The sequence below is a fragment of the Echeneis naucrates genome, chromosome 10 (genome assembly GCF_900963305.1).
Source record: "Echeneis naucrates chromosome 10, fEcheNa1.1, whole genome shotgun sequence".
NCBI classification, from domain to species: Eukaryota; Metazoa; Chordata; class Actinopteri; order Carangiformes; family Echeneidae; genus Echeneis; species Echeneis naucrates.
Window position 1 is genome coordinate 537474 of NC_042520.1, and position 24740 is coordinate 562213.

General features: G+C 45.9%; 1 protein-coding gene across 1 annotated transcript; it reads right to left on the bottom strand.

The window, feature by feature from the left end:
- Nucleotides 1–646: 646 nt before the first annotated feature.
- On the bottom strand, nucleotides 647–8432 carry LOC115050366 (matrin-3-like). Its single transcript, XM_029513203.1, has 17 exons — nucleotides 8233–8432; nucleotides 6630–7582; nucleotides 6426–6487; nucleotides 4976–5014; nucleotides 4823–4896; nucleotides 4715–4740; nucleotides 4511–4633; nucleotides 4265–4390; nucleotides 2805–2921; nucleotides 2594–2718; nucleotides 2121–2506; nucleotides 1922–2012; nucleotides 1701–1855; nucleotides 1508–1620; nucleotides 1022–1091; nucleotides 893–912; nucleotides 647–811 (listed from the first exon to the last, which is right to left on the bottom strand). Exons 2-17 carry the CDS (start codon nucleotides 7542–7544, stop codon nucleotides 647–649), a joined length of 2607 nt encoding a protein of 868 aa, XP_029369063.1. The 5' UTR covers nucleotides 7545–7582; nucleotides 8233–8432.
- Between the last annotated feature and the right edge of the window lie 16308 nt (nucleotides 8433–24740).

Here is a 24740-nt window from a genome sequence, read left to right on the forward strand (position 1 = left end):
GGCTTCAGGGAGTCCTGCTCTTTAGATTCTTCTGACGTGGGTTTGGGTGATGGATTCCTCCTCAGGAGTGTTTTTATTGGTTGATTCCTTCTCTGGATTTTCTCTATGGCCAGACTTTTTGGCTCTAGACCTTTTGGATTCTAACTCCTTCTTCCCCTCAGACGGTTGGCAGGTCTCGTCTCTATCGGAGGTTCTGGAGTTGCTCCGACTCTCACTCCTCTTCCTCCTGCTGCCTCGACTTCGGCGCTCGCTCTTCTCTTCCTCCTCGTCCGATTGGACATCCCACCTAAAGACACAGGGATTCAGGATTAAGGACCAGAGACCTGATGGTCCACAGGGACATCTAGGACATGTTGAGGACACTGACCCATTGATCAGTCTGTGGTACTTGTGTGAGATGCGGACACTGAGTTTTGCAGCCGTGAAAGGTGGCGGGTCGGCAGCTGAGCTCCTGAGCAGCTTGCAGAGCCTCCGAAGAACTCGACATCTCGATGAAACCCTGAAACACAAACAGACTGAAAAGGAACCGCCAGGTAACTGCAGTTGGGATCAGGTCGCCAAACAGGATGAGCTGCTGGATTTGTGTTAGCAGGGAGATCCAACAAGTGCTCCTCCAGAGAGCGGGGTTAAAGTCATAATTTTCTGTTTAGAAGATGAACAACAGAAAGTAAATGCTTCTCACCTCTCGCCGACGGCGGACCAGGAAGTAGCGCACAACTTTCCCAAAGCCTCGGACCAGTTTAACAAACTGAGCGTCGGTGTAGAAACGCTGTGGCAGGTTGGACAAATACACAACTCTGGAGCAGGGAGGCTGCAAATGGAGGACGACAACACGTGACACCAGGCAGCGACAAAGTGTGAGAGCAACAACGGCTCTTTGTGAGATACTCACCTCAGGTTGACCTCCAACCTCTGGACAGGAAACAGATTCAAGATAAAGAAGAGCAAAGAGTTACTGGAAAGGTCAAAGGTCAAATGGCAACTGCCACCCCAAATCAGTCACACTCCTCCCTTCATCTACCTGAATCAGACTCCGCCAGTTCATCTAAAGTGATGCAGTTCTCCAGGTCTACTGGAAAACCTGGTTCTTCCTGAGGACACACCCACACAGTGACATCATCACATCACTGGGTCATGTGACAAAACATGGTGATGTGTAACTGTGTAACTAACTGTGAGTTAAACTGGTTCTTATACCTTGTCTTCTGGAGCCTCAGCTGCATCCTCCATCTCTCCATCCTTCCCTTCCTCCTCGCCTCCTCCATCGCTCCATCCTTCCCTTCCTCCTTCGCCTCCTCCATCGCTCCATCCTTCCCTTCCTCCTTCGCCTCCTCCATCGCTCCATCCTTCCCTTCCTCCTTCGCCTCCTCCATCGCTCCATCCTTCCCTTCCTCCTTCGCCTCCTCCATCTCTCCATCCTTCCCTTCCTCCTTCGCCTCCTCCATCGCTCCATCCTTCCCTTCCTCCTTCACCTCCTCCATCTCTTCATCCTTCCCTCCTCCTTCGCCTCCTCCATCGCTCCATCCTTCCCTTCCTCCTTCGCCTCCTCCATCTCTCCATCCTTCGCCTCCTCCATCGCTCCATCCTTCCCTTCCTCCTTCACCTCTTCCTCTTCTTTCTCTGTAGACAAAATCACTAGTTTTTTAATTCCTCAGTTTCCTGTTTTTGATGTTTTTAAAGCACCTGAGTTCTTTTTCTACCTTCCTCAGGTGAGTCACTTCTCTCTGCTGGGCTGCTGGATCCTCTATAAGCATCCTCCTCGACATCTTCCTCCTCCTCCTCTTCTTCTTCTTCTTCTTCCAGATCCTCTCCGATCACCTCCATCCCCTCAATGTCACTGTTGTATGTTGATGACCTGCGGATCAGTGAGGCGTTTACTGAGCTGCTCAGAGTCAGGACTTTACAGAAGTATCTGACTCACTCTGCCTCCTCTTCACTCTGCTCATTCTCTGCAGGTCCAGGCCTGAACTCACTGACAGGATCTGGTTCAGGGTCGGTCCTGGACTCGGAGTCTGTGGACAGAACAGTTCAGGTCATTTCCTGCTGCAATGTAAGACCGATGACACAAGCAGGACATTGATCGATAAACAATAACTGCTCTTTGAAGAGTCTTCTCCTACCCAGTTTTTCTGGTTCCTCTCTGGACCCATAGTCCTTCAATTTCTCTCTGGATTTGGACCTTGTTTTGGTCCTCCTGTCTCTGCTGGATCTTTCTCTAGATCTGGACCTGGTCCTCCTCTCTGTGCTGGATCTATCTCTGGATCTGGAACTCATGCTCCTGTCTCTTCTGGATCTACCTCTAGATCTGGACCTGGTCCTCCTCTCTGTGCTGGATCTCTGCTCTGTTCTGTCTTTACTGCTGCTCCTCCTTTTCATCTCCTTCTCTTGGCTCTCATTCCTCTTCCTCTTCGTGTCTTTCCCCATTTCCTTCTCTTCAATCTGATTCCCCTCCTTCTTGGTGGACGCTGTCTCCCCTTCCTCGTACTTCTGGGCTGAAGCCACGTGCCTGCAGGAGGAATCAAATGGAGACTTTAGTCTGAATCGTGACACTAGATCTGAGCCCGCTCTGGCCCTGCAAGGTTACCGTACTCACATCAGGCTCTTGTATTCACCGGAGAAAGAAACTTTGAGGGCATCACTGTTGATCCTCAGGATATTGGAGGAGTAATAATCCACCATCTTCTGAGCATCAGGAGCGTTTTTCATCTCCACGAAGGCCTGAATAACAAAAACAGCTGATGTTTCCATGGAAAATGGGAAAACCACACTGACTTGAGGAAAATGGTCGGGGGGTTCTATCTCACCCTGGATGGCAGGAACAGCGTGTATAGCGGAGGGCCAAAGCGTTTGATGATGCTGATCAGATCGGATCTGCTGTCGTCTCCTGTTGGAGCTGGACAGAAACTCACCACCCGAGAGCTCTGGAAGGAAATGAAGGGAAACAGGTTCAAATTGTGCTCCAGCACCCAGACTCAGATTTTGGTCTGGATTTAGAATCTGGTCTGACACCAACTGTTATCATAGGCCTTGTTCAAACTCTGGGCGTTCAGATGCCAAAGTGACCTTTAACAACATAACCATTTATCTGACGACAAGAAGAAAATAATATAATATCATTCCTGAGCAGCAGGAACCGGGACCAGATCAAGAGTGTTGACGAAAATGGAGACAAAAAAATATTACAGACAGAGAGCCAATGGGTGAACTGCTCATCGAAGGCATGGGGAGAGGTGGTCAAAAAATTTGAACTCCAAAAACAGATAGAACAACTTATGGCCAGCGCATGACCCTGAATTTACACCAGCATTACCAGATCATAGGTATAAACAATAGGCCGATTATCGAGTTACCACTGTATGCAAAATCATTTAAAAATGCTTTAACTATTTATGTCAAATGTATGGGTTGGGTGGGCAACCCATACATTTGCAAGAGAAGATCCAGGTACTCAGAGTTTGGTGATTATTTTTGTAAAAAGCAGAAAGGCTGTAACCTCACAGATCCACCAGCAGTTTACATATTATACACAGTCATCCTCCACCAACGTCTGGACTTGTTTTTTTATAACTCCCAAGCAGGAGTCCAGACAGACTGGGGCACAATTGGCCTGCTGGAGAGAATGTGGAGAGGTCCTGGCTGACCAGGCCCATGTTTTTTGGACTTGCCCCACTGTCCAGATTTTCTAGGGGAAAGCAGTAAAAATAATTTCAAAAGTTCAATGTTTCATTATCAATGTAGCATTCACAACCCTCTATCTTGGAGGTATGCCAGATGGACTGAATAAAGCGGATATTTATCTTCTTAGGGTCCTGCTGGCTGCAAGTAAAAAGGCCATCACAAAATGGTGGCTCCAGAAAAATGCCCCCACCACAGATACTTTTGTTAATATTGTAAAACAACATGTCCTAGAGCAAATGACTTACTCAATCTGACTCCAAAAAGATCTGTGTGAAAACGATGGCAGAAATACATACTTATTTGGCCAATGAGTGAGACTACTTGCACGTACATGTATATTTTGTCTTTTGGATATACTGATCATCCCTGGACCTTGAATATGTCTAATTGTTCAGTGTCTCGTATTTTTCCTTTGTTGTATCTTTTGTACTAAAAGATGAAAATTATCTATAAATAACAAGTAAAAAAAGAGTGCTGTACAACAGCTGTCTGCTCAGGCCAGACAAAGCCTCCCTCTGAGACACTCTGGATTTCTGCTCTCCCAGGTCTGATTGGGGTCAGAAGTTTTCCCACAGATGGTGCGTACCTGCAGGAAGTGGAAGGTGCTGGAGATGCTGAACTGGATCTGCTCTCCGTTCACGGTTGGAGGATAGTTCACATGGAACGTCACCAGGTCCTTGGCCTGATCAACGGAGCCAAGCTCCACAAACGCCTGCAGGGTTTCAACAGCATTCAAGATGAACGGGAGAAAACATGACGACGGATCTGCATAAACCAATGAGAGGCAGAGAAGCGTTAACATCTGGGCATGTGATGGATGACATCGACTCACCAAAGATGGAAACATCAGGATCTTGATGATCTTTCCGAACGGGTCGATCAGCTTCCTGAGATACGCCTCGTCCACTGACTGAGCGGGAAACTTCACACACACCACTTTACCTTTGTCTGACGCCTGGGAGGAGAGTCAGGACAATCACGAGGCGAGTCAAAGATGGACAGGAAGTTAGCTTGAAGTTTCTACTGGAGTCCTCACCTTCTTCTGTTTGTTCAGCTGAGGCTCTGTGGAGAAGCAGGCATTACCATGGTGACACAGATCGCACTACTGCTTGCATCACACTGGAGCACAGCTGGATCAACTTACTCTGTCTCTGATTGGCTGTCTGCGGGGGCCAAGGGGCTTCCTCTTCATCTTTCCTCTCTGACTGGTTGTTGGCCCTTAAATTGGAAATTTTTTTCTGTCAGGTGTTTATGACATCATGAGGATGACGATGGTGACATGATGATGTACACTGACCTGCTGACTGTCTCCATACGACAGTCCCATTTTGGACACCTGAAGAGGAGAAGTGAGCCATGAAAGCAGTCAAGAAAAGGCTGTGTCAAAGTCAGTGTCTCGTCCTGATGACATCACTGCGTCCCAGGCTGTTGTTATCTGTTCTGTCTTCAGCTGCTCTTCGTGTGTCAAATCAGTTCATTTTTACATTGAATTTCACATTTATTGTTTCCAGGCACTTTGTCACACTGTTTACATTATTAATGTGTCTGACGTGGAGAAAGCCTTGAGGTAGTCATGAGCGCATTCTTTCAGATAACATTGTTCTGGGCCGAACCGGCGGATAATGTGATCTCACTCTGCAAATAAGCAGAATAATAGAAGCCTTTGTGTGTTTGTGTCACTCTGAGCTTTCCACCTGATAAGGAGGGTGGAGTCCTAAGCTGATGTTTGCTCTGAGCTCATTCAGCTCACATTAGTTTGTAAAAACCTTCAGTTCAACTTACCTGAAGACCAGAGTGATGTTATTTAATAGACTGACAGTAACAAGACCGCTTCTGTAAACAATGACTTAACTATGAAGACCAGCTACCACATCCAAGCTCAGAGGAGCTGGACGGAACCTCCAGAGTCCAGACTTCAGTTTATGTTCAACTTTGTTGTTGGAAATCAAGTCTGTGAGGTTTGTGTCCCCTAACAGAAACACCACGCTACCACATGTGGAGACTGTTTTAACACTCAGATAGGTGTATCGCCAAAACTCTGAACATCACAGCAAAGGTCATTTCTTTCATAATTGTTTAATTTTAGTTTGGGTAAAATGTTTCATCTGGATCTTCATCCAGGATAGGAACAATACATCTCTGGTTTGAGTTCAGGTCACACAGCCTGTTGACTGGACTGTTAGAAGACAACCATGGACAATGCTCACAAGAGGGGGACGTCACAGAAGCTCATGGTTAAAAGTTCTGGCTGTTGGGAGAGTCCTGTGTCCAAGATATTCATGAAAAAGGCAAGTGTGGACAAGCAGCAGGGAAGACCAGCCTGAGCTTTGGGCGCTACCAAGACCAGACATCTTCAGGAAACAAAACTATCCCAATCCTGGTGCCAAGGTGCTCCAGGACCAGAGACAATGAAGAGGAGTCTTGCCTGGGCTGAGGAGGCCAAAGTTTTTTCAGATAAAAGGACAGATAGAAGGATTTGTGTAGATCTGGTTTTAAGTACGAGAGACAGACTCAGAATCCAAGCTGCTTCAAGTCCACAGTGAAGTTTCCTCAGAGGGGGATTATTTGGTCTAAAGTCAATGCAGCGTCTCACCACATTATTGCAGTGTCCCAGGTTCGGCTGAGGCTGCAGGTCATTCTCTCACTCTCTCTGTTTCTTGTCAGCCCTTTGACCAATAACTGTCTGAATAAAAGCATAAGAAACAAACAAAAATAAAATGATGCTTTGGGTGTGTGTGTGGACTGACCGCTGCAGCAGGTTGAGCTGTCCATCTGCATGCTGAGTGCTGTTGATGTGTTTGGCCCAGTCCTGAAACACACAGAAGGAAATGTGTCACTCTGCAGCTGACTGAGATCAGAGGTGGAGCCTCACTGACCCCTCCCCCCACACCGAAGCCCCGCCGCCCCCCCAAGACTGCAGAGAGAGGACTGAGGACCAGGACAGTACTTACCCTCTCTGACAGCACAGTGATATCACACAGAGAGCACGAGTATGGGTGGACCCGAGGGGACGTCCCGTGGAAGTCCAGAGCCTCCTTGATGGACGGCATGGAGGCAGTCAAAGCCTGCTGACTGACAGGGGACGTTTCAGGCTGAAGGTGCCCCCCCTGAGGTTTGTGGGGAGGGGCAGACCTGTGATCAGCTGATCCAGGCTCAGAGAAACGGGAGGGACGACTTCTCTGTCTTTGTCCTGTGGACCTGAAAGAGGCTCTGTCCTGAGAGGATGAGGAACTCGTGGCTCTGCTGGTCTTACCATACTCAGAGAGTCCTGGTCTATGGTGGAAGTAGGCCATGTGCAGGGATGATGATGTTAGTGAAGATGAAGATGGTGGTGGTGGGTCCGCTCTTACAGACCTGCTGGCTCTAGAACCCCCCCAGTGGACCTGGACTGGCTCAGATGGAAAAGAAGTGGCTTGGCCCAGCGGGTACCGGACCGGCTGGCTGCGGAGCTGGTCCCAGTCTCTGACAGCTGGTTGGAGGTTGGAGCCGGGAGGATAAGAGGAGGAGGAGGATGGAGCAGTGGGAGGGCAATGCTTAAAGGTCCCCCTTCTTCCTTTCATCTGTTGGAGCACATGCGGCAGGGACTCCACGGTGAGGACATCCTCGGGCAGCTCGGCCAGCAGAGACAGGTCGCTGGGCTCCAGACCGCAGCTGCTCAGGATGCTGAGAGCGCCGTCCTGCGACCACTGAGCCGAAACCCTGGAGGACGAGGATGACTGCTGAGATGATGACTGGGACTCCTGAGGCGGCCTGTAAAAGTTGTGGTCCGACGAGGTGTGACGGGAGTCCGAGGAGCTGTAAGGTCCATGATCGGGTCTGAGGTCAGTGTCAGATGGCGTCCGTCTGTGCGGCTGCTTGTGAGACATGACTGGATGAAGCTGAGGAGAAACGCTCGCTGCGTTTCCTGCAGACAGAAGGTGTCAGAGAAGACAGGAGATGTAAATTGGGGCTGTAGGACAGACAGGAAGTTGAGGACGGGTTGTCCAAAGAGAAAATATTTCAAACACAAACGTTTGAACAGCGAGGAGCACGAGGTTCAGGTCTGTAGGACTAAAACAGGAGAAGAAGATGACGGGATGTTACCTTCAGGAAAGGAACCAGAGGAGACAGCAGAGACACGATCAGAGATGGGACAAGTCCTCAACACGTGATTATTACTGCTCTGATGATGTCATCGGTTCAAGCTGCTCTGGTTGGTTATCTCCCATATTTACACATTTTACTGTATTTCTGAGATTTAACCAGAAAAACAGGAAGTTCATTGATGTTTTACGAAAAATGATCAATGAACAGATTAAATCAGGATGAACTGACGAGGAGATAAAACAACAGACTGACTCAAACATGAAGATCCAGGACTAAGACTAGACTGGATCAGGTGAACCGGATCAGACTTTTACAGGAAAAAAAACACAAACACTGACAACACAGACAATGACATCATCGGCCCAAAACATTATCTACCCGGATTAAAAATAAATAAAAGCCTTAGTTTACTGGGAAACGTGAACTAACAGTGCTAACAGCTTTAGCCTGCTGAGCTAACAGCCTCACCTGAACTGAAGCAGCTTCACAACAAAAACGGAGGAAACTCGGTGAAAATGTTTAATAACGACCAAAAAGCAGGTGGACCTCAGACTAGACGGGGAACAGCTGACTGCAGGTAGAACAGCTGACTGCAGGTAGAACAGCTGACTGCAGGTAGAACAGCTGACTGCAGGAGGAACAGATTTTCGTTCTGCTGCTGGCTTTGGCTCTTCTTCTTCTGTGGTGTTTCCGTTTACCGCCGTCGTGCGGCTCGGCTGCCCCCTGCTGGTATTCAGCTGCTGCCACTTCTTCTTCTGATTACATTTACTGGAGCACATTTAGATCCTCCAGATTTATTCAGTCTGTCCTCTGTCCTCTCTCCTCTCTCCTCTGTCCTCTCTCCTCTCTCCTCTCTCCTCTGTCCTCTGTCCTTTCTCCTCTCTCCTTTCTCCTCTCTCCTCTGTCCTCTGTCCTCTCTCCTCTGTCCTCTTTCCTCTGTCCTTTCTCCTCTGTCCTCTGTCCTCTCTCCTCTCTCCTCTCTCCTCTGTCTTCTGTCCTCTCTCCTCTCTCCTCTGTCCTCTGTCCTTTCTCCTCTCTCCTCTGTCCTCTGTCCTCTCTCCTCTGTCCTCTTTCCTCTGTCCTTTCTCCTCTGTCCTCTGTCCTCTCTCCTCTCTCCTCTCTCCTCTCTCCTCTGTCCTTTCTCCTCTCTCCTCTGTCCTCTGTCCTCTCTCCTCTCTCCTCTCTCCTCTGTCCTCTGTCCTCTCTCCTCTCTCCTCTGTCCTCTGTCCTCTCTCCTCTCTCCTCTGTCCTCTCTCCTCTCTCCTCTGTCTTCTGTCCTCTCTCCTCTGTCCTCTGTCCTCTCTCCTCTGTCCTCTGTCTTCTCTCCTTTCTCCTCTGTCCTCTCTCCTCTGTCTTCTGTCCTCTCTCCTCTCTCCTCTGTCCTTTCTCCTCTCTCCTCTGTCCTCTGTCCTCTCTCCTTTCTCCTCTCTCCTCTGTCCTCTGTCCTCTCTCCTCTGTCCTCTTTCCTCTGTCCTTTCTCCTCTCTCCTCTCTCCTCTGTCCTCTCTCCTTTCTCCTCTCTCCTCTGTCTTCTGTCCTCTCTCCTCTCTCCTCTCTCCTCTGTCCTCTGTCTTCTCTCCTTTCTCCTCTGTCCTCTCTCCTCTGTCCTCTCTCCTCTCTCCTCTGTCCTCTGACTTCTCTCCTCTCTCCTCTGTCCTCTCTCCTCTGTCCTCTGTCCTCTCTCCTCTCTCCTCTGTCCTCTGTCCTTTCTCCTCTCTCCTCTGTCCTCTGTCCTCTCTCCTCTCTCCTCTGTCCTCTCTCCTCTGTCCTCTGTCCTTTCTCCTCTCTCCTCTGTCTTCTGTCCTCTCTCCTCTCTCCTCTCTCCTCTGTCCTCTGTCCTCTCTCCTCTCTCCTCTCTCACCTGTCCTCTGTCCTCTCTCCTCTGTCCTCTGTCCTCTGTCCTCTGTCCTTTCTCCTCTGTCCTCTCTCCTCTCTCCTCTCTCCTCTCTCCTCTGTCCTCTCTCCTCTCTCCTCTGTCCTCTGTCCTCTCTCCTTTCTCCTCTCTCCTCTGTCCTCTGTCCTCTCTCCTTTCTCCTCTCTCCTCTCTCCTCTGTCCTCTGTCCTCTCTCCTCTCTCCTCTGTCTTCTGTCCTCTGTCCTCTGCAGCCTTACAGGCTGTGATGTTCGTTCAGGTGTTCTTTATGAACAGAATTGTTGTGATGCTGTTGCGTTGAGTTGTTGTGTCCATCCTTAATAATTTGTGTGTTGTGTATTCAGTCTGACTTTGGTCCAAACTTTCCCTCCTCAGGTCCCAGATGTCTCTCCAGACTAAACCTACCTGATGTTCCAGTGTGAGAATCAACTGATCCTTTCTTGATCTGATTCTGATTTGAAGAGATTTCTCAGAGAAAAAAAAATATGATTGTAAATATAAACCTTCCATCACCGAGGAATAATTTTTTAAGTTAGAATTAAAACGTTTTCTAGCAGTTAGTATCTGAGAATAAAACTAGTTCAGTGAAGAAAAGAAAGTCAAGAAAAAGTCAATTTTGTATCACAATGAAAAGATGTTTTTAAATATAATGAAAAGTCCCTTTGTTTGATAATTTTATGTTGAATGCCCCTAATGAACTAAAATAATGAATAGAAGGACATTTTACTCTGAGTTCATGAATCTTTCAGGCCTCTAATGTGAAAAATGACAGTTAAGTAGAACAATTAAATACTATGAAACAAATGAAAATAAAAATACAGCTAAAGACAAACTAAAGTGCTTATCAAATGAATAAATGGAACAAAGAGGATGAACATGTTTTAAATGACAGTTTGCTGCTTGTTGAGTGAAAAACCCAGCATGTGACTTTTGATGCGTCGTCAGTTCAGCAGGTGGAGCCAAAGACCAGATGATCCAGATCAGACTGCAGACCTGATCCTACTGCTGGTTCCGTGTGCTTCTGAAATAAAGACCAGAAAACACAGCTGATGATGTTTGATATTAAGATCAGCTCAGATTAAAATACTTATAATACCAGCTGATTTATTGAATCTGCACATTTTTGTCAAGTTTAATAAAAGGCAGATTTTTAATGGAAAATTAATTTCACTGATCAGTCAAACCTGGATTGAATGAAATGAATGAAATGATTTAAAAACATAGCAACGCTGTGTTCAGTGAAGTAAATAAATACATTCACAGAATCAGAAAATACAGCATCACAAATCTGATATTTATTTCTTTCCATATAAAAGTGAGGGAAGTTGAAGTTATAATTTAATCTATTAACTATGTGTGATCAAATTTGCAATCAATAATCAATCAATCAATCATCTGCCGCAAAGAAATATAGGATATCATCATTATTATTATTATTAACACCACCACCACCAACTACAACAACAATAATAATAATAATAATAATAATAATAGTAAACTGTCATATACGAGAGATGCAACTGCAAAAAATTCACATAATTTGTTTTTTACATAAACTTTAAATGACATGATGTGAATCATTTAAAAGCAAATGAATTCATAGAGGCAGAATTAAAAAAATACAAATATGCTTATTATGAAAATGGTATTTGTAAACTGTACTTTATTTAGATGTTTTAGAAGGTTGTAAAAATAATACTATAAATCTGTAATATTGTTGTGTCTGACATGAATCTGTGTTTTTTACTGTTTAACGCGGCAGCACACTTTATTTTATATTTTACAGTGATGTGAAAAACACGAAGACCAGTTGGATCCAGGTCACATTCATCTTCATCTTCTGTTTCAGTTTGTCTTCTGTTCATTATAGCTCTCGTCTTCATGTCTGTTCATGCCACCTTGATATCTGCCCAGGGTCCTGGTCTGAGAGCCAGCCTGAGGCCCAGTTCAGCACCAGGTCTGGGAGGAGTCTCCTCCACCTGCAGAACATTTGCTCATATAGCTATAATTGCACATAAGAGTGTGTATTTGTAAACTCAGCTTGCTTTATTCTTCCTTTACTGACGTCTGCTTCACCTTCTTCTGTTGTTGTTCATGTTTTCATTTTATTTCACTGCTGTTGTCTTTAAATTTTTCTCATTGGATTTTAGCTGTTGTCTGGACGACCTTTGACCTTCTGATGGTTTACAGTTTACAGTTCACAGTTAAATACAGAAACCTACGAGGCAACACAGCAGATTCTGGTTCTGGTTCTAAATCCTGCTGAGTTCTTTCTTCACACGGACTCTAATTATTTTAACATTGCTCAGCGACTGAGTGTTACTGTCTGTACAGTCACAACCACTAAAATGATATTAGACAGAATAATAACTGATGATCAGGACCAGAATCAGGACAAGGTCTGTCAGGTCTGTGCTGCATCTAACCAGGCCACTCGAGGCGTTCAGGGACCAAGCTGAAGCTCAGGTTGAGTTCCTTCAGCTCGTGTTCTGTGATTTGATCATGCGAGGAAGGTCCCGAGGGATCGAGTGGTACAAATGGAGGATTTCTTCAGCTCCGTTTTTACTGTGAATCATGAAACATGTGGCGCTCTGATGGGATTTACTTTACATTTCATTTCCAGTGTTTTACGTTTAGTTTTTACGCAGGACAACAAAACTGAGCCAAGAAAATAAAACTAGTAAAAAAAAGAAAATAATACAAACAGTTCTGATCTGTTGGTACAATGTTAATTATATTATATGACTGTGTGAAGAAAATGGTCAATAAAACGTAGAATAAGAAGATACAACTAAAGTTACAGAAACTATCAGAAGAGTAATTTGACAGAAACACAAAACAAACTCCTGCTTTATTATTATTATTATTATTATTATTATTATTATTATTATTATTATTATTATTATTTATTTCATTCTTATTTCTTACTTATAAAGTTGAATGTTTATTTTTAATGTTTGTTAATTGTCAGACTAACTTTTCTGAATTTAGACGGATTCTTGGTTCGAAGCACCAAAAGAAACAGCTTTTTTCAATTGATGTTTAAAAGACAGATTTGAAATTCTCCTACTGATTTACTCCACGTTGTATTTGTTCAGTTTTGGTAGAATATCGATAGCATAATTTTTTTTTTTTTTATTCATCGTGTCAGAAATGTTCTTCTGTCATAGCAGAAAGTCATTGAAGGCTCAAACTGACTGATTTTTATAAGAATAAACGTGATTAATGCCATTTTTATCTAAAATGATATTTTAAGTAGTATATTTTTATATGATAAAACAATATTTAAACTTAGTTTTTGGATTCAACATATTGTATTATTATCATATTACTGATATTTTAAATGTGTTTTTGTTTTGAAATTTGATGGAAAATGTTTTTTTGATGGAGCTGAAAAGATTAACCTCCGTCTGATGTGTCTCTTCAGATTCAGATTCTCGTCCATCCAGTGATGACACATTGTCTCTGTCTTTGATCAGCTGATTCTCCAACTCGTCCTTGAATGACAATTAAAACTCAACATCACCATCATCATCCTCGTCATCTTCATCTACTGTATTTAAAATAAATTGACCAAATCAGACTTTAAGACTTTGTCCCAACGTTTTCATCATTCCCCTCCTCCTCCTCATTTGTCCTCTCATCCCCTCTTCTCCTCGTTCCCTTGTCCCTTCATTCTTTCATGGCAAAGTGATTCTCTTCACACTATGAAGGAACAAACAGAAAGAAAAAAAACAATAAAAGAGAAAAAATCTAAATCATCGCCGAGCCTATCAGTCCTGAATCTGAAGTCCTGAACCTGATCATTGAATTTAGTTCTTAACTTAAAAATAAACTTCGGTTTGAACAGAAATGGTGAAATAAATTTATTTTGCTTTTAGAACAAAATGAGGAGAAGGTCACATTCAGTGATGATCAACAGACCACCTTTACTTTTGGACCAGATGAAGGCCTGAGATGTGATCTGGTCTAAGGTCTGCCCTGCCACATGATAAATGGATGTCTCTGCATTATGAATGGCTGTTTTGTTCATCGGAGCACTTACTGCTCTCCGACCCTGAAGCTCCTCCTTCACGTTTCCGCCCCATTTCCCTCCACTCGGCTCGTCCTGATATTCTTCTGCAGGAACATGAATGTTTAAGTGAAGTGTTTTGTCTGAGCTGCAGTTTGTTTTGTCATTAAAATGGAAGAGCAGCACGTTGCTTGCTCCGCCGTCTGAAGGACAATATTGTTTAAGTGAAGTGAAAGTGAAATATTCATCAGCTGGTTGATTCAAGTTGATGTGACACTTTTCACACAACAACTGGAGCTGAAGTGGATCCTGAACCTGATCCTGATCCTGATCCTGACCCAGATCCTGATCCTGATCCTGATCCTGACCCAGATCCTGAACCTGATCCTGATCCTGAACCTGAACCTGAACCTGATCCTGAACCTGATCCTGATCCTGAACCTGATCCTGATCCTGATCCTGAACCTGAACCTGAACCTGAACCTGATCCTGATCCTGATCCCGAACCTGATCCTGATCCTGATCCTGAACCTGATCCCGAGCCCGAGCCCGATCCCGATTCTGATCCTGATCCTGACCCAGATCCTGAACCTGATCCTGATCCCGAACCTGATCCTGAACCTGACCCAGATCCTGAACCTGATCCTGATCCCGAACCTGATCCTGATCCCGAACCTGATCCTGATCCCGAACCTGATCCTGATCCTGATCCTGAGCTCACGACTTGGGACACAGATGTTGAGTCACATCATGATGAACAAACAAATAGTAACTGACAGTCACAAACAATAACAGTCTGAAGCTGGTGTGAGTTTGTTGTGTTGGCAGAATGAAGATCAGATTTTTCATCATTACTGAGCAGAACTCCTGATCAGATACAGAAACGACCCAAACAGAGAGGAAGGAAACATTCAGTCTGAACTGATCAGACAGAATCAGATAAGGAGACTTTTCAAAAATGACAAACAAAAATAGTCAGGCTCTAAAGGGTTAAATCCTCAACATGTTAAGTTTAACGTCGACTGAAGACATTTATCAAGGCAGCAAAGAAGAAGATGGTCGGCTCAGGTTGGGCCCCTGATCCTGTGGTGGGCCCCTGTGGCTCCTGTCGGGCCCCTCTGCAGCCTGATGGCTCCCTGCGGACGGATTGAACGTAATGGTCGTTCTAAATGTAGCTCTGTTATTTAAATTGCTAATTATGGAACAAATAAATAAAACATGACCTTGTCGTGTTTTTATCTGACACTGTAAAAACTTTAACGGCTGTAAATCAGCTGCCGTCGTCATGGCGACTCGACAACGTCGGGCGGTTTTATTGGCAGCTCAGGAAACGTCTCTGAGCCTCAGACTCACAGATCCTTTATTTTAAACAACCACAAACTCATATTTTCATTTCAGATTTTTCTGTTTTAGATTCTGCTCATCAGAAAAAGTTTAAAGTTAACATTTATATTAAACATTAGAACCTTTTAATGCCAGCGTCACATGCTTCACTGGTATATGAATAAGTTTATATAATGCTGACAAGTATACCTATCATTCCATCAAGTTTATTTCATATTTTCATATTTTTTAAGTTTTATTTAAAATATGACAAATAAATCTTTTTATTGGCACAACGGCAGAATTTAAACAGGAAGTCTGTTTGAACTCCTGTTTTTGATATTTGATGTATTGTTATTTCCTGTGTTTGAGCTGACGGAGGTGACGTGGCGACACTCCTGCTCCTGTGTCGTCCTTTGGGGGGCGTCACCTTCACGGGTCCGAGTTTCATCTGCACTGAACAACTTAAATCTTCAACAAAGTCAATTATTGGCGCAGCAGCTTCGGAGACTGAATTCACGTCTTCAGGACAGAAAACAAACTGAGCTGCCGTGAAAAGAGCTCAGCTTCATCCTGTTTGCAGCGTGACCACCGCCACCACTGCTGCCATGTCCACCGAGGCCCCGACAGTCAGGACTGCAGGACTGTAATTACTGCTGGTCTCACAGGGACGGATCAACACTGACCTGATTGGAAACTTCAGAATGTGCATCAGGAGAAGAGTCATCATCATGAAGGAATAATGATGTTTCCTGACTGGCATTCACTCCTCAGACCTTTCTTCGGGGTCAAAGGTCGTCTGACAAGTCCACCTTCTCCTCCTCCTTCTGGCGTTAGAAAACCAAGTCGGAGACGGAGTCTCTGCTCACCCTGACCGGTGAGACGTCTTTGGGTTTGACACTGAATGATTTTGATTTGTCAGCTTCACTTTCAGATCAGTTTGTGATTAACTGTCTCCATGGAAACGACCGATCTAAATATCACAGACAGATAAATCAGAAAAGTTTGAACTCTCCAGCAGCAAACGGACGCTCCTTCTTCCTCTTCTGTGGATTCCTCACTCGATGAGACAAAGTTGGATCGGCTCTTTTATTTTGGTCCAACTTTCCTAAAATTTCCCTGAAACAAAGAATGAAAGTCAGTTCCTCTGGCAGCGGCGCCATGGCACTGTGATGTAATATTGATGACCCTCCTCGTCTCCCGACGACCTCCGTTTGGTCGTCTCATGTTTTATTTTTTATTCATGAGGCCCCGTGTCCCCTTAACCGCCTCCCTCAGATCCCATAATGCATCTGTAATGTTCTGTCAGGTGAGGCATGATGGGAGAGGTGATGACGGAGAGAAGCTCCTGGAGGGATCTGGATAATTTCTGATGACAGGAAGTCTGACTCCTTTTCTTGTTCTGAATCTGACAGGAGCCGAGTGACGAACCCTGAGGAGCTCCAGAGGACTCAGTCTGCACCCCCCGTCTCCTGCTGTTCTTATTTATCACCCTCACTAACATGTCTCACCTCCCTCTCCCTGGTCTCCCCCCTGAGTCTCACCTGTCCCGTCCATGTTTGTTGTCCCTCCCCTCATTAACACTGGTTCCTGATGGATGTCGGGTGTGGGGGGGGGCTCACCCACAGCATCATTCTCGCCCCTGTTGCTATGCGTAGGAAACCCCTCACCTCTCTGTGGGGGTGGTGGTCCAAGTGGCTGTTTGGCTCGGCCTAGAGCTGCTCACCATCTGCCCCCCCCCCCCCACCACAGACCGCCATGAGCTGACACAGCTGGTTCACCAAGGTGATGATGGCAAAAAGACTGACTGCTGCATTCATGGCCCACAGGAGAAATGGGACACACTGAAAGGGGGAAAAAAGCCACAAAACAGGAAGTGAGTGTGCCTTTTAAACATGCAGGTACCGACATCAGAGTACGGCAACAGCCAGATGACACACTTCTGTTGAACGCATGTTTGTCAAAAGTGTTGTGTGTCACTGACCTGCTGATGATACCGCTGATGATGACGATGATGAAGATGACCACACAGTCATTATCATTCACTCTGCTCCCACAATCCTCGGCTCCAGCTCCAATTACCGTGTGATTGTGTGTTTGGCACAGGAAACATAATTAACAGGCGGCGTCTCTGCCAACCCAAGCAGCCAACATACCGTTTGTGTCGAGCGTCGATCTGAACACGGGAACGCAAACACAACAACAGCAGCAACGACGACAACAACAACACAACTCTGCACAAACAGTTTGGAGTTCAGAAGCAGAGCGCTGGCTTCGTGTCCCAAGAGGATAACACAATTTGCCGTAATGGTGGCAGCAGCTCAGCGGCCCGCTCTCTGATGGACCAGCCAGGAGGTAACACACAGATATCTGACACACAAATCTGTGTTTCTTCATGACACCGATCGTGCAGCGACATATTGTTTTTTTTCCACCATGACACCAAGTTTCCTGTTTTAACATCAGTGTCAATAAAGTTTCATTAAAGTTCATTAAGTTCAAATGAAGGACTAAGGGTTGATTGGGTGGTACAGTCTGTCAATCACACAGTAGCCACACCTCCTGCTATCATGATTTTATTATTTTTATTTATTTTTTTTTTTATTTTTGGGTGAATGAAAACAAAGATGGGTGATTTCACAGAGGGTTAACAGCTGGAAACACCTGACTGTTAAACCCTTTATGGATGTCACAGGCCTGCTCAGGATTCAGACCTGGTCTCAGGTTTCAGGCCACGATTAGTGAGTCCTCACAAAGATGGGAGAGGCTGCTGCTTCCCTTTTTATTTATCGGGTGGCATCGAGTCACCGCTGCCTATTTACAGCAGATTGTTTCTCCAGATGTTTTACAGGGAGAGAAATCCCCAAACACACACACACACACACACACAGTCCTGCTTTTGTCCAGATGGAAGTCATTCTTTAAAAGACTCCATAATCCTCCTTTTTCTGTGTGATTCCTCTCACAGTAAGGAGGACACATCTTCCTCCTCCTTGTGTTGCTGATGCTCTCCAGTTGTGTCCATTTGTTTCCAGTTAAAGTGATGTTTTGCTGTGTCAGTTCACCATCGTTGATTTGAACTTTGACCTGATCTCACCTGGTCCACTCACCGCAGGCATCATCATATCGACTTTTCTGAAACTTGTTATAAAATGTCCATTAAAGCAGCTTTTAACTGAACATGGATAACAGATGTCCCCTGAACGCCTCACATGCTGCCTTCTATGGACACTAATGGCTGGTGTCTCATTCAGGGTCAGGGATCATGGTAGTGGACTCTGGACCACCTCTGAGGTCTGGACCAAAAGACAAAGTCACATCAGACCGGAAGATTTTGAGCCGACCCGAACACAACATGAAGAGAAGAAGGAGAAGAGGTGATGATGATGTGAGGGTGAGGTTTTACCCAGAATTCCTGTCTGCCTGAGCTGAACATCTTTGGAACCCAGAATTGTACATCCATGTGTCACTTCCTGTGACTCCGGCAATCACGTTTCCTCATTTGTTCCTCTGGTGAAAATGAAGTCCCAACTTTGATCTGGGAGGAAAACTTCAAGGATCATAACAGAGATGAGAAGATTCCCCGAGCTTCTCTGGAAAAACATCCACCTCTGTGAAGTCCGCACTTCCTGTGAGGTTTCCTCTAAACAAGAGCTGACGGTAAAACTAAAGGAGAATAAAACATCTTTGTTCTGAGTCTTTGTATCGCTGCTTCCTCTCAGTCAGTGTGGGCGAGAGGGAGAAACAGAACAACACCCCGTAAAAAAAGTGAAACGGCAGATTGATGAAAAGCCAAACTGATCCCAGGACACCGCGTTCTTCTTCTCCACAATATTAAAAACTCCCACACGTTTCAGGAGGAGGGCAGAATTAGCCTTGGTGGGACGCGCTGGAAGCTGCCGTAATGACTCATTTGTTTCATCCTGATAGATGTCTCTTCTGGATGGAGGAGGACCTTGTTTAAAGGAAGCTGCAGATGCTGATGAAAGGTGGCGAGCAAAGGGCGGCGCCAATGTCGCCATCACGGAAAAGGTCTTCGGCTCGCAGGTTCAGAGGGATTCAGACCGGCGCCTTCACACTGAGGAGGAAGAAATACCATTTTTCAAACAACACTTTAAAGAGGGCAGGTGGTGCTGATGAATATTCAGCCACCAGTTTGAAGCTTTGCTGCCAAACGAACCTCCTGCTCAGTTTCTGTCACCGTCCAAACTTCTTCCCTCCTGACGCAGATCTGATGTTTTGGATGAGCATTTTTTTGTGGTCTGGACCCCCACAGGTGGTCTGCAGGTCACCTGGATTTGGAACACATACTGCAGGTTTACTCTAGCCTGATGCAGCTCCAGGTCAAAGGTCAAATGTCTTCACCTCTGACCTTAAAAAAAAACAAAAAACCCTGAAAGAACAGATCTGACTGAACTGTTTGACAAATCAAACAGGTTAAATAAAACACCGGTTCAGTATCAGAAATAGGCCCTAAGCTGCAACTTTCCTTTACACTTAAATTGTGTAATACCTTTAACTGAGGGGCCTCAGGTTCTGCTGGGGGGGGCCTTAGTGACTCACCTCAATCCAGCTGCTGAACATCAGCCACCGATTTACGGCATGTCTATAAATGCACCGTGTGGATCATTCAGACTAACTGGTTTACAGATCTCAGCGTTAGTCTGGACCCTGAAGACCTCAGTGACCCCCACCGACCTCTGAACACATCTGTATGTGTCCAGTTCAGTTTTAAAAGCTTCCTCTGGGACTATAAAATGATGTCACTTCCTGTAGCTGATGGAAACAGACCTGGTTCTGTTTCACTTCCTCATTCCTGTCAGGTGATGTCACAGAGACAGCATCCAACTTGGATGTTCAAAGTTCTTGTTACTTGTTGTTTCCACTTCCTGTTTCTCTCTAAACTCCCCACAACCAGTAAACCCATTAAATCTGTTTAATGACCACAACAAGTAACTGGGGCAACAACAGCAACAACAACAACATAATAAACAGCTTACCAGACAGTGATAATTAATAAATAAATGACATCAGAAACTGCAAATCAACCTCGGGTCCACCTGGATTCAGTTGGTCTGAAAAATGGATGCTGGTCGTTCAGGACCTGAACCGTCACATGTGGATGCAGGCGGACGGTTACTGAGCATGTGCAGCAGCCGCCTGTGGTGGAACTGCAAGGTTCTTCTTCATGCTCACTTTACAGCTGCCACAGAAGGTAAATCCTGCCGGTGGATCCAGTCGATCAGAACCAGATCAGAACAAGATCTCCATGACCATGACGTCCAAACCGTCCTCGTCCTCCCTCCGGGTTCAGACACTCCTTAATTAATTGTCTCTGCACCAACATCTGTTGTCTCTGGAGTCCCACCGGCTGCTGCGATTCAACATTTATACAAGCCACAGTTTTAATGATGAAGCATATGGAAAACAGCCGAGCAGAAGAAGAAGAGGAGGAAGAGGAGGAAGAGGAACAGCAAGTGGAAGAACATTTAGGCTGGGATGGCTCAACTGTGCAACACAGAAAAAAAATGAAATACACAGAAACACACAACAGAGTGGACACACGCAGACACACAGAAACACGCAGACGTTAATTTGAGTTGATTTTAATTTAGTGTCACCACATCAGGTCCAGCTCAAGTCCAGAGGACCAGAGGACATCTGGACCAGGTGGACCTGATGGACACCTTTTAGGCCAAAGCTCTGGCCCCTGTCCTGATGTGTTTGTTTTCTCAGCTGCTGTTCGACATCAGAAGTTTTATCTTCACCCGTTCAGGTGAAACAAAAGTTCTATTTCAGCTCAGAGATGAAGTTCATCTTCAGAAGGAGAAGGTCATATCAACACTTTTCCTCCTGGACCTTGATCACTGACCTGATGACCTTAGCACATGCTGATGCGTTGCTGGTGATGATGTCACCAACAGGATGATCTCATTTATTAAACCTCAAACTGAGAAGTGAGGATCTCCATCTCTGCAGGAACTATCAACACTGATGTGATGAAGCTCTCCGGTGATGTTGTTCAGTGCGCAATGCATCATGGGATACTTAGCCAAATCCACACGCATCCCACCCCGATGCATTCTGGGTGAAAAAAGGTGAGGAGTTTCTTCTGGCTTAAAATAAACAAGTTGGCAGACAGAGCGAGTCTAAGGTCACAGAAGGCCGGCCTCCGTGAACGAACCAAAATGGTGAAAGTTGGAGCTTCAAATTAAATGATGATGTTTCTTTGTTCCCTTTGTGAGGGAACAAACTGGAGGATTAGTTGGAAAGTCTGCAGGTTTAATTTAAGGAGACGAGATTTATTCGTGAACATAAAGGAGTTGTGTCCAGGAATGTTTTCACAGTGCGGTTGTGTAGCGATCATGAACTCATCGCTTGTCTTCCTCCTGCTTGTCCTACATCTGTGGAAGAGATTCCTCCACCATCCCTCAGTGTGTGACTTCCTGTGGTCGCCTTATGTTTGCCCCGTTTCCCTCCAGCGAACATCGGATGTAACCAAACCAGAGGACAAAATCAGAGCATGACTTTTTAAAGACGTGTCCTGAAGATGGAGACGGTGATGCACGCTGACAGCGGCTGCTAATTGGACTAAATTCGTTTACCTCGGGCTGATGTTCGCACAAAGCGCTGCTCACCGCCTGAATAAGTGATGATCGGCAGGCCCATATAAGCCCTGACTTTTTGAATCATTTAACGCTGCAATCTGCTAATTAGCAGGGAGAAAAGCAGCTTTCAGCCACAATTAAGACAGGCCTCTGTCAGTCAGGGGGTTGGGGGGGGGCTGAGAGGGAGCGCTTCATTTATTCATCCTCTGAGCAGATGCTGAGTGCAGTGGGGGTTTGGATGGAGAGATGCCGGGATGGAAAGGGAGAGCTCAGGGATCTGAAGGGCTTGGATGGGGGGGTTGGTGGTTGGCGTGTGGTTGGAGAAGAACTTTTCCACCCCCCCTCACCCCTCCCACCTCCTCTTCTTCTTCTTGTTGTGCAAATCTCAGAGGAAGAAGAGGAGGGCCCGCCACCAACCAAAACAAAGGCATAACAAAAGACCTGATATACGGGAGAGGGATGTGGGGGGGTTAGCGTTGTAGCATCTTGAGACACACACACACACACACTGGAAGGCTTCCTGTTTCACACACAGTGTTAACCAGTTGTACAGCCCAAGGTCAAACATGGAGCCGCAGGTTCCCCAGGTCATAACACCCCCCCAGCAGCAGCTCTGCCTGGCACCGCTCCAGATACTGAGCGCGCTCATGGTAGATGTGACTTTAAAGAGTGAAATCCCAGAATCCCCCAGCTGAGCAGCGGTGCTTCCTGTTTCTACCTGCTGATGTTTCCAGGAAGAATCGATCTGTGTGTGGTGAATAAATGAAACGCGTCCTCTCGTTCTGTGACACGGGCTTCCTGAACAAAGTTTTTTCATGTTTGGATCAGTCTGATCCTGTCCAATCTGTCAATCACACTGAAGCCCCACCCCCTAACCCCTCCCCTTTCCCTCTAAATGGAGCTTTATTCAAAAAATTTACTTTCCCATAGACTTCAACACCTTTGTCCATTTTTTCCACAGTGAAATTCAACTTGAATGTTTCCTTGTATTTACATGTCAGACTGGCTCATAAACAACACATCTGATTGCTCCGATCATTGTGTGTGTCATGTGACCTCCGCCGCAGCTCCATTTAATCCAAAGGGGGGTCCGACCTCAGCTTCACCAACCACACGGTGACAGACGCAGGAACGCCAGCCACATAAATCAGACGTGTACAGTGCATCAGGGCGAGGGTTCAGGAGATCTCCGCCCCACGCCTCCTCGCTCTCATTACGATCCGGAGCGACGTCTCTGCTGCGACCCGGTCAATTTATTCATGCTCAGGCCCGGGGAGTCCTGCCCCGGACATCCGGCACCGAGCATTATCACTGCTCAGCACCGCAGACTTGGAAATGAGCGGCGGGCTGGAGGTAATGAATATGTTAAAATGGGAGGCCCCGAGGATTTATGTCCGACAGCCAGCGGTGAATGTATGAATGTGAGCTGATGTTTATTCAGACACGGCTTGTTGATGGCGCCGTATTTATTCGGAGCTGGAGGAGAAACTGGACTGTAGTCCAATTACAGCAGACTTCAGACTTCATCTGCTGAAAGGAATCTTAAAGCAGGCCATTCCACTGGCTCTAGCCTGTATTGAAGTCTATGGGAAAATGTCCCTCTTCCTCCTCAGTAAACATTTTCCTGATGAGTTTATGGTCTCACTCTGAAATACAACATGATGTTCATTTTTAAATGATGCTCAGCTCAGCTCCACCTTCTTCTACAAATCTTCTAAAAAGCCAAACTTTGGCCTGCTTGGAGGCCAACTGAACTGGAGGACCTGGTTTTTCAGACATGAGCAGTCAAAAACTGTGTGAAGCTCATCTACTGGACTTCCTGGTTTAGAAACCTGGACCAGGCCTGATCCAGGTTCACATGGCATTAGCAGTTGTGCTAATGGTGTCACTGGCTTTCTGTACTGACACGAGTTTTCCATTTTGGCGGCATTTGGTCTTTGAAGCTCTTTGGAGGATTTTTGCGTGTCCTGTCCAGAGCTATTTTGACATGGAACATATTTTCAGAAAAATGTGAGGTCTGATGGTCCCTGGTGGTTTAACAGATATATCCAGCACCGACAGGTCCTCAGGCTCCTCTTGGTGTTTTACTGCCATATCATTTTCATGACTGGTGTGCAATGCATCCTGGGATATGTTGGGCTGCGAAGGACCCACATGTTTGATCCTTCATTTCCCAACAAGCGTAGGAAACGCATGAAGGAGCTTCTGAAGTGAGACAGCCTCATCTAAAGATTCAGTCCCTGAAGGATCAGATCCTGAACTGGAACAATGGAGGTTCAGGTTGATTTAGCTCCGCCCTCTGTCAGGATTCCACAAGTGTGACTGTCACTGGTGGAAACATCAGGATCGAATCAGGATTTTTATCAGAGAGCCTTTACTGCAGAACTTTGACTTCCAGCTGATCACAATTTTACAGTTTTACTATAAAAGGTTAAGTTTGCTGTCGGTTCATCTGTAAAGTGAAAATTCATTCATCCTCTCCCTCTGATCTGTTTCTGGGTAACGGGGGGTTCTGGAGCCAATCCCAGCTTATTTTGGGTGAGGGGCGGGGTCACCCTGGACAGGTCTGCAGACAGAGACCAACAATCACTACAGACAGTTTAGAGTCACCAATGAACCCAAACAAGATACCTTTGGAGGCCCCAGGCCGGAGACCCAACCAGGACCTTCAGAATCACTGTGACACCGTGCTGCCCCTGAACGGATCCGGTTATAATCTATAAGTAGGAGTTCCTCATCACTGGACTTCAATGTATTTCCCGATGTTCCTGGATCTTCTGTCAGTGGCTCCGTTGAACCCCCCTCCATGCCCGACCACCACCACCACCCAGCACCATCTAAGCCATAAAATAAAAAAATAAAAGCCCTCATGCTTCCTTCAGAGGCGGAAGTCTTTCACTTTGATCTGAAAGTCTTTGCAGCCTCATTGACTGTAATGAGATCTGGAGAATCCGTGAGGACGGCGGGGATTTGATGCTGAGCCGAAAAACTCCGGCCGGGGAATCGGCAGCGGGCACAAACAAAATCGAAAAAAGAGAGAGAGGAGGAGGAAGATCTCAGATGGCTTGGCAAGCAGTTTGCCTTCACCCCTCCCTCCCCCCTCCTCCATCCCAGCGTTAATTTCCCCAATGTCTGAGATTCCAGGGTAGGTGGGGGAGGGGA